This window comes from Atractosteus spatula, chromosome 22 (genome assembly GCF_055471065.1).
Source record: "Atractosteus spatula isolate fAtrSpa1 chromosome 22, fAtrSpa1.hap1, whole genome shotgun sequence".
NCBI lineage: Eukaryota > Metazoa > Chordata > Actinopteri > Semionotiformes > Lepisosteidae > Atractosteus > Atractosteus spatula.
Window position 1 is genome coordinate 5,136,379 of NC_142727.1, and position 10,758 is coordinate 5,147,136.

A 10,758-nucleotide genomic window follows, 5' to 3' on the forward strand; every position below is an offset into this window, starting at 1 on the left:
GCTAACTCAACCAGTGGCCACAGACAGCTATGCAGAAGAAACTGCGTCAGTAGAAACCAGCCTGTAATAACACTGCAGCTTCATGTCCATACACACACCACTCCGCCACACTCCTTTCTTCAGATAGAAATAAGATATCAACCTGCTCAGCCCTCCCCTGCAGCTCGGGGCTGCTCCCGACACGAAGCAACACGCTACCCCTGCCCGCCTGGCCCGCAGGGATTACCGCGGCTCTGCCAGAGCTGCCATGAAAGTGTTGGAGGGGCCCGCGTGCCCTCCACTCCCATTTCACCGCACAGAGAGCCTGCTGTGGCCCCTCGCGGTCGGATCGCGTTTCCAGTCGCCGCGTGAAGCCGGCAGCCGTGCCCAGTGCTGCCGACAACCCAAACAAGACTAACTGTGTGGCTTTTCATACCAGACATGACTGCAGCGTGTGCTGGACAAGTGTGCGTGAAGGGGGGTTTTGAACTGACAGCCCTTGCTCTGTCCAGAGAGCATGATCAGCGATTACTCATGCACAGCTGAAAACACAGACTGTCCAAACGCACAAAGGCGGCACAGAGCACTGCTGGCTCCCTCCTCTTCCTCAGGGCTCCTGACTCATCACTGCTCGAGCTCTGCCAGCCGGGCTCCTGTAACTGGGATGTCAGAAAGACAGCAGGACTTTGCCAAGCCTCTCTTGTCCATGTGTAGCAGTAGGTCATCCCACTGCCACGTCCTGAAGGATCCCGGGCTGCGCGCTTCAACCACATGGCTGGGCAGTCTGTTCCACATGAGCACCGACTCCTTGTCAAAGATTAGTATCCTCTGAATCTAAACTTCTGACCCGACAATCTCACGTCATTGAGAAACGATCACTCAGCACAAAGGGAGCCTTGAATTAGGTAAAAGTGAATTCTTAACACAAAGATACTCATGTTCCTTATTGCAGCTACTGAGCTCTTGCCAATGTCTACACATTAATCCACACTAAACAGTTCCAGGAAATAACAGCCTTGCAGTGAAATTGGGAGAAGCACTTTATGTGTCTTTAATGACCACGAAATATACAAATATATACAAACATTATTGTGCCTTTCAAAAATGGACATAGAACATACTAGCAAAGGTGAGGCATATTCAAAGGAAAGCAATGTTAACATGCCTGATGAAAGTCACATGAACGGGATTTTGTTTGATAAGGAGAAAAAGGTGTCCGTTCTGATACAGGCAAAGGCTGTGCTCAAGAGTGCAGCGCCAGCAAAATTCATGTGGCCACATGGGAGACAGGACGCCATGCTTCTGACAGGTTGCAATGATATCACTGTGCTAGCACCTGTTTGTATTAATACAGTCCTCCATCAAACAGGCAGGGTACTACTTTACCTAGAAATGTGAGACTGTTGCAGACAGGCAAACTAAAAAGGCCATTTGTGAGTTTTTTAAAATGCTCTTTTTTTTTCCATTGAAGAGAAGCCCAGGCACTTACACTGTTTAAATGGCAAAATACAAATGAGTAAGTGAGAGCTGGATTCAAATGTTCCACTGGCGAGACACCAAACACAACCAAAAACAAGCAGAAAACCCCACCAGAGCTTTTTTTTTAATGGAAAAGTGACTGAAAAATTCTGAATCTCCCACTGGGGCTGGAGAGCAGCAGCCAGGGTGCGACTGGAAACACTGAACCTCCCGACTGTCAGTGACGGGGCTCTGTGTCATAGGCCAGCACGCTCTGATCTGTGTACAAGTCTTTCCACTGAACCAAGCGCAGACTGAAACGCAGGCACTGGCTGTGCAGAAGGGCACTCAGGAAGAAGTGTCTGTTATCACCAGATCAAGCATTGTGACAGCAAAGGTCTGAACCTCAGCGTGTGGTAACAGGCTCCTGCCCAGCTCTGCTGTGCTACAGGCGGGCAAAGCTAAACAAGGTCAGACACACACTCATGGCCCGAGCTTTAAAGCCTTTAGAGACTGTAGTCCAGAGCTTGCACACTGCAGGATAAATAGAGCCATAATGATCTCATATTAATTTCCCCCTAGCTTGTGTAGTTTCTAATTTAGGTGTAAAGCTCAGAGTACCTTACAGTGAAGTGCCTTTTAACTCAATTTTTAATACAGATAGTTTTGGGGCTTTCTGAGTCTGATATGCTGTGGGCAAAGTCCACACTTCCGATCTCGGGGCATTGCACATCAGATTCAAGGCCATTTCACAACAGAGGTCTGGGTTTTCCCTTAGAAGCTGCAGTCCAGTACGAGACGACCTCGTTACACAGGAGCAACTGGGTAGGACCCCCAGATCCAGGACTAGAATCATGATCCTGAACCAGCAGGGAGAGCAGTAACAACATACCAGGGACACAGGAACCTCTATTCAACAAACAGACCCACCACACCAACATTGTGGTCAAGACAGCACGGCAGCCCCTGCTCTTTTTACGCAGGCTAAAGAAGTTCGGCATGCCGTCACATATCCAGGCCAACTTCTACAGGTGCACTATTGAGAGCATCCTGACTGGTTGCATCACTGCCTGTTATGGGAACTGCTCCGCCCGGGATCGCAAAGTACTGCAAGGTTGGTGAAGTCAGCACAGCTCATTACTGGCTGAGAGCTACCAAGCATCCAGGAGATCTACTCAGCTAGTCTGAAGAAGGCCAGGTCCATTCTCAAGGACCCCAGTCATCCCAGTCACAAACTGTTTTCCCTCCTACCGTCCGGTAAACGGTACCAAAGCATTCGGTCCAAGTCCAACAGACTACGGAACAGCTTGTACCTCCAGGCAATAAGACTGCTAAATAGCCAACCTGCAGCTCCTTTAGCAAATCACCTGTAATGGCTACATGGACACACAGTTTTCACTGTCTTCAGCATAACTGCACTACTTGGATATATTGCATACACCATGGACACATAACAGCTCTACTCATACTGAGTTTTATTCAATTTCAAAAAATGTAACCTCAATTTTGTGATTTTTGTGTTTTTGTGAATTTTGTGTTTTTTGTGAAGCTCGCAGAAAAAGACATTCCATTGCCAGCAACTACTGCTGCATGCTGTATTGTTGTGCATTTGATAAATAAACTTTGATTTGATTTGAGAAGCACAGGACCTTTAGCAGATCATTCAGCTCACAGTTGGAGGCCCTCTTTCCTCCTGTTTAAAAGGTTAATGGAAAATAATTAAGTAGCAATCCAACCCCTGCGGCTTCCGGAGAAGAAGCGCGTGAGTGAACATCAGTGAACACTTTCTTCCTGCACTTCTGGAGTTTCACATCCACAACACAGGTTATAACATCAAGAAATATTGCTTAATGATTTTCCATCATCTGAATGACCTTTGCGTTATTGATTTCCTTTCAGGTTGCAATTTTATACCCCGCAATCAGCTGGCGTGGTCATTAATCCAAGAACAGATAGCAGCAACAGTAACAAAAAATTAATAATTAATTATGAGCACACACAACAGGACACGCTAATGTCAGGAAACAACAAAATCCAGAGAGGGCACTTGAGTCTCATCCTGTTGGCAAAGAGAAACAAGTAGAAAGATTTGTATCTTAAGAACTGAGACACAAGTCTACCTGCCAGTGCGCATTTTATATACAGAAAATAAGATTCTAATCATAAAAATTCAGCAACATAAAGCTTCAGACTTTAATGAAGTAAAAATGTTGATTTTTCCTTGGGTTACAGCTCAACTGTCCTCTGTCTGTTGTGCTACAGTATCTGTGGGGTTCTGTAAAGGACAAAGATGTGATGTTTCATCCGTGCGCGCTCACAGCAGCATTTTACTGAGCCTCAATTCCATGCTACAGCATGTACGGTATGTATTTCAAAGCTGCGCCACCCCGAGTCTGGAGAGACACACTTATAAATGATTCATAAAGCTTTCGGAAAATCAGGACACTGTTCCTTCACGCTGGCCAAGCACTTTAGTAGGCCAGGCCTTGTGTGAGGGAGCAGGCTGTGTATTTATAGCCTGCTTTGTTACGGACAGGCAGTCACAGGCGTAATGATGAGCAATGCCTGTGGCTTTTTCATTAAAGGCTGAGGGTATTCTCTCTAGGGGGGAGAGGTGGGCTCTGACCGAACGACAGAGAATGGAGAGTGGACTAAGTACGAGTGAGAAGCTGATATCTTCTCCGCCATTTTGGGCACAAGGTAACAGTACTACGGCAAAGGGTTCTGCCCCGTTTTCAAGATTTCACAAGGAAACCTACGACCTGACTGACCGCAGCCTGATCTCATACACATGAATGATGACTTTGGCCATCATTTTGCATCACTGTTTCCAGTGCGCTAACAGGATCGATGTGAGGACTGAAGCACAGCACTGAGACACGGGGGTCTCAGTCATCGGTAACCATGAATCTCATCACACGCAACGTGCTCAGTGCAGAGGCGGGACATGAGTGTGAGAGGAGGACTCATCCTGCAGAGCTGACACAGGCACTCCAGTCGGCTTAAATGCAATGAACACCTGCTAAACTGTATTTTTTAAACAGATAAAATGGGTGTGTACCATTTTTTTAACCTTTTTTTCCTTTAAAAAAAATCAATGAATTCAAGCCATCTCACCAGTTTTCAGACACAAAATACTTGGTTCTACTTTCATTATGAACATGAACCTCTGAATTATATAACCATTAATTCAGCACTGCAACAATTCATGAATTAAGCATGAGCTTGATAAAAACACTTGAGCTGCATAAATGACCGGGTCATAAATGAACAATCCTCTGTGTGCAGTATTTTTCTCCTTAGACCAAAGCTCTTCGCAGCACCGTTCCAAATGAGCACAGATAGATTAATACAATTGCCAGTCAGGGAACCAAACATGTTTGCAAACACAGTACAAAATATCCCACCTACAGTCCAATTACAAAAAGCGAAATGGATTATACTTTTGTTGCGATATGAAAATATTTTGTTGTGAATCTGATCGGTTTTCAAGATTTTGCAGTGAAACGAAAAATCTGCGAAGGAACAGGTTTATTCCATGCTGAAAGGTAAAGAAAACGGACACAACGTAGTGTTCCTTTTCCTTTCACAAGGAATAAACCTTTACCTGTTCCTCTGCAACCTACACATGCTAATACAGCTACCTACTCGAAAAATAGCGGTCATTGGATAGACATTGGGGAGTGCTAAGAGGAATGTTAAACAAGGGGTGTAAAGGAGCTGCTTTGCTAAAAAGATACTCACCTTTGATGCACCTGTCAAAGGCCAAACGTGTCTGAACTTCTGTCCCGGGTGGGACAAGAAAAGATACCCTATTATTATTATTATTATTATTTTTATTATTATTATTATAAACCGCACAGCTCCAGACTACAGCGCATGAGGATCGAACGCCACCACTGACGATGACGTCAGTTCCGACGTTGGAGCGAAAAACACCAGGAACCGGGTAATGGACAGTATCAGGTGAGACTAACGCAATATTAATAATTGGAATAAGCACAAATAATGTATTGTGAAGAAAATGGGAAAGGTTTTCAGAGCTTTTGAACTGCCAAAGATTCGGCACCTTGCCAATATAAATGAAAAGCTGGACCGCTGCTCAGGTGATGAAGACGCGGCTGCGCTTCTGTCTCACGACACACGGGCTTATTTACTCATCATCTCCAGGAAATGACTGGCCCGTGAAGTGTGAACCTGTGAAAAGGAAGGTTACAAGAACGAGCAGCCAACAAGCACACTTTCCTACGTGTCCACAGAGCTCGTAGATGCGAACTATGAAAGAGCGCTCGCGTTTTCAAACGGGCCGGGGACGGGAAATGGCGTCGCGCCTGTCAACGGTCGAACGAGACTCAACTTCCGTCCCGGCTGATAGGTGAATCGGACCTGGGCGGCAAACTGGTGTTCATGTCATCATACCTGATTTTCCTGCTCTTCATACACAGACACCCCATCGTTTAAAGATAAGATATTCATTATAATGAGGTTTTGTATGGATTTATTGCTTTCAAAATGACCATATTTGTCAACGGTTGAATCGGACCTGGGCGGCAAACTGGTGTTCATGTCATCATACCTGATTTTCCTGCGTTGAACCGTATGTATACATAGCACATACATAGCAATACTGTACGTGTAGTACCTGTGATTTTGTAAAGCTCTAATATGAACGACACGCAATCTGAGGTAACAAGACTCACAGTATCCGAATAAACTCAAATGTCTGAAAGGGCTGCTTGTGGATGTCACCAGTATGAATAATAATAATAACATCACTTTATTAACCCTTTACAATTTCTTGCATTAGGAATGATCTTTTCGCATACCCCAGCTTGCTCTCCCTGAGACAGACAGATAGGGAGAGAGCCTGGGGTCAGAGCGCAGGGTCTGCCATTGTACGGCGCCCCTGGAGCAGTTGGGGTTAAGGGCCTTGTTCAGGAACCCAACGGAGTGAAGTGTTGCTAATTACAATTAATTGTATCAACCCTTTCTTGACTACTGCTAGAACAGACACTGTGGACTATACTAGCTGTCAAGAGTCCTCTGCATTAATAGACTGTGTTTTGTTTTAGATGGCCTATTAATAAAGCAGATGATAAGCGTAAAACTGTAAGGTACTTTTTGCTTTGGTTGGGCTACATTTAGCTACTTTTGAACGGGCGTATTGTGTGCGTGTGTGTTTGAGTGGTAAAAGAGTTCTCATGATTGTTGCTGCAATGGGTCGACAATGAATGGTGCCTCTGTAGTAATGGATTTTGGTTTAATAATGTTTTCAGTGGGGCAGGGCAGTCCTAGTGAGTCTTGAGCCGCTGGCTGGACAGCGTGTGTGAAGGCAGAGCCACGACCTACACCCACACACCCGCCGAGATCTGCAGCCGGAGAGCTCACCCCTCCAAGATGATAACCATCTAGACACCTAAACAGTTAGTCACCACATTCAAAGGTCACAAAATTAACAACGTAGCGATTTTTGTTTCGGATAGCCTATTAATAAGGCAAACGATAACTTCTCCAAGCTACTAGATTTTCGGTCTAATTAAAAAAAATGATTCAAATATTCCGCTGATTAATATTTCAGTGATTAACGATCAGAAACTATAACAAGCAATATTTTGAAAACCAGAAATGTTTCCTTCCAACCGCATGTTCATGTGCCTGGTGTACGATTGCTAGTTGGAAAGAAACTCAAAATATTTTAAAATAGTCGTATTTTAAAAAATTACGCAGCGTTTCAGAGAAACGAGCAGATCTCCATGAAAGGTAACAGGACTGGCTCCAGAGCAGGGCAGTGTGAAATCTGTAACAATATATGATAATAAGCCTCAACGTTGGAGTTTTTACTCACACTTTTTTCTCACAAAAATATACGGTTTATACAAAAATTATACAGCGCATTCGCAAATAGTAATATATACAGTAAAGTTGCATTGATAACGCAGAATATTTTTTGTGCTATCCAGAAGCAGATTTGTGCTCACTTGCTGGCCCTCTTTATTTCTGAGGTGGCGTTAAACCCATATTAATATGAAGTGATTCTGTAGGTTGTACTGTATACAATTACACAGCTGTGTCCTGACTGTCTTTGATTCATTTCTGGGATGGAGTGAGACCCGATAGATCAATACTGAAATGTAGGCTGCTGTCCTGCATGATTGCTGACCCACTGCACAGGTCTCACGTTTAGAAGGCTGGGATGGCCACAGTACTGAGCTCTGCTCGTTACTCTCAGTCTCATACCAGAGCCTGTTTAGGTAATACAAAAATCGCCTTTGTTGTGCTTTTTTAGGACAGTTTCTTATCGTTTAAAGGGTTGGACGTCATGCTATACAGCAGGTCCTTCCTTGCTTCTCAAACTTGGAGCAGCCCAACATGTACAGTGCGTCAGTGCAAGGCTGTCCTGCACAAAGAAACAGGCTGGACACACCAGGGCTGCTGTCCCACTCGCCTCAGCGAAGCCAGAGGCATAAGAGGCCCCTCTTTACATGAAGGGTTGTGGGGGTCCGGAACATGCTCGACGGCCCACATTGTAAAAACTGACAATCCGACTGAAAGTGATACTGCAATCAAGTGATCGAAAATGATAATCCCGCTTCATGTACAGATTTGAAAGAGCCATATGTAACTGCTGCTGTAACCTGGATCACCGCTGGTGTCCATAGGGGACAGAAGTGCTGACACTGTTACTATGTTTCTACCTATTAACAACCAGCTTAAAACACTTCGTGAATGTGGGAGATCGACCTAATACTACCTCCAAGCAAATCTCCCCCCCCCCACACCAAAATATGTGCACGGATACAGAGTGTTTTATAGTTGTAGTGTTTTGATATCCCACTAAACGAAAAACATGAAATTGCAGAACAAGCGGCCTGGCCTGGACCGGGCAGCGCACTGCCGGCTCATGACCGCGCCTGCGGCAGCCCGAGGCACACCACGCCCCGTACTCGCGGCGCAGCGCCGTTCGGAAGGAGGCGCGCAGAATGACACCGTTCTCACACGTTCATGTCCCTGTGCGACATTAAAGAGCGGGGAGAGCTCTGCTTTCACAGCAGCAGCAATGTCAAAACAACTCGTGGGCCCTGGCCAATCCACTTCAGAGCCACAGTAATCAGAACCTGCTGCCACAATCTTACAAACAAAGATGAGGAGCCAAAAGTTAACGCGCGTTATTCTTCCGTAACAGCCTTCATAAACACCCCAATTAGTTAATGAATTACGGACGCATCCGCTTGCTTGGATGGAGATATTTTACACGAACCGTACAGGAATACAAAAAGATTTTTAGAAATAACTTACTTTAAATACTAAACAACAAAATCCATTCAACAGGCACGATCGTTTATAGACATTAAAGCCAACTGTCGTTACAATCCAGTTTCAAGACGTTACGCGACATTTTGTGGAGCTGCACGACTAATTCAGTAGCCTTTGCCAGAAAATAGCTTTGTTGTTACTGGGACAAGTCCAGCATCCAGCCTATATGACTGTAAACTACTTGCACAACAGAAAGGCCAGAACAGCTACATAGGCGTTCATGAATAAGTCAACATATACCCAATGCAGCTGCAAAAAACGGAAAGGTGGCGTTTTGTGAATGGAAGAATCTGACGAGCAAGCTGTCGGTAGCCGGCGCGGTAGACATCCCTCTTGTCAAGCAGCGCCCGTGCGCAGGTGCCAGCGCGTGTGGGTCAAAGCTGAGATGGCGTCAGAGGTCAGCCGAGAGACTGGTGACCCGACCAGTACGCTGCCGCTGGACAGTGACCTTAGGTACGCCAAAGCCGCCGGCTGCCCAGCGAGTTGCCCGAGAGACCGCCGGCCGCCTGGGGAATGCTGTCACGGGGGGAGACGTTGGCACCGGGCAGCGCGGCTCTGACCCTGCACGGGGACCACTGACGCAGCGGCGCGGCTCTTCCAGCCCTCAGTCCCCTGTGCGCGTTCTGCACCGAGACTCGCACTGCACCAAACCGAGACAGAATGGCACCCTCTTGGAAACGCAGAACAGACCCCCGAATGGATCAATTCCGGTGCCAATTTCTTCATCGTTCTTCTTTTTATTATTTTGCAAGTACTGACAATACACAGATAGTAGTGCGTCTTTTACCATGAGGCCTCCCCTTACCGAATACCAGTAAAGCAGAACCAGACCGGCCGAGCCCGAGCAGTTTGGAAAGCATAACGGGGCCGTTCAGCGGCTTAAGCAGCACCGCACTGCAACAGCGCAGGGCTGCCGCCAGCGCTTGAACACCGACCACAACAACAGACAATGGGATGCCAGAAGACTACTCACGCCCTGGTTTTGGGAAAGCCCATGGACAGGAGCACGTCTAGATTGGACCCATGCTTCACTGTTCCCGGACGGTTCTGGCGGTGCCTCCGCGGGACGATTTTGGTGTAGAGATCCTCTTTCGCTGCCATAGTTCAGGGTTCCATTAATTGTACTTCAGCTACCTCCCAGCCAGAGCCACAGAGCAACAGAGACATAGGAGGAAGCTGGAGAGGATTTTGCAAGTACAGTGCGATCGCACTCAAAAAAAGTGCAGCTTCAGTTTCCTATGTTAACACACAGCTAGAGCTACGCTTCCTGGAGCACAGCGCACCAAATCATGATTGGAGAGGGGCAGGCAGTCGGCTCCTGCTCGTCTCTCTCTCTCAGATGCGCTAATTGGGCGAATCGGAAGAGTTTTCACAGCCAGGATCTCCTCCGAGCCGAGTGCCAAACATTTCCACACATACAGGTCTCGAAATTAATAATCCCTTGTGACTGCACTTCCTCCTGCAATGACTAATTTATGAATGGATCGTGACGGAACGGCTCGGCCTGTCCTTGTTGCCGTGCTGGAGGCCCTCCCCCGTCTTAAAGACACAGCTGCCTGCACACCTTCATACGCCAGTATCGATATGCCACGACATCAGTAGTGGAGCGACGGCGACGTGTTACGGTAGCATGCCTGTTACTTAAGTCAGTATATGGCGATATCGGGGATTATTGAAGTGATTACATTCGTAAATAGGACTATGTCCGGGTCTGACAGTCTGAAGGACTGCATTTAAGTGTCCTTAGGCTTGTTTTTATTCTAATTCTAGTGGACAGCTTCTTTCTAACTGTATGAATAAAAGTAGAAAGTATATCAGGAGGTTCTAAGGCCATTCTAAGTCCCAAATTCAGAATTATCAATGCCACCTTGTTCCAGCTGCTCTTGGACTGTAGTCATGTGACCTAGTCATGTGACCAGCTGGTCCAGTATTAGCATGACGGCCCCTCTGTGACGTCATTGTACTCTGGTCACACAGAATTACAATTTCCATCTCCCATCTCAGGAC

General features: G+C 46.3%; 1 protein-coding gene across 1 annotated transcript in view; it reads right to left on the reverse strand.

Annotated features, from left to right (window-relative positions):
* The window catches only part of LOC148816695 (ubiquitin-associated and SH3 domain-containing protein B-like), a 38,985-nt gene extending 28,697 nt beyond the window's left edge, over positions 1-10,288 (reverse strand). Inside the window, exon 1 of the mRNA XM_088939712.1 lies at positions 9,725-10,288. Within this exon, the coding sequence (XP_088795838.1) occupies positions 9,725-9,852 (128 nt within the window). The 5' untranslated portion in view covers positions 9,853-10,288. The remainder of the gene's footprint in view (positions 1-9,724) is intronic.
* Positions 10,289-10,758: the final 470 nt, after the last annotated feature.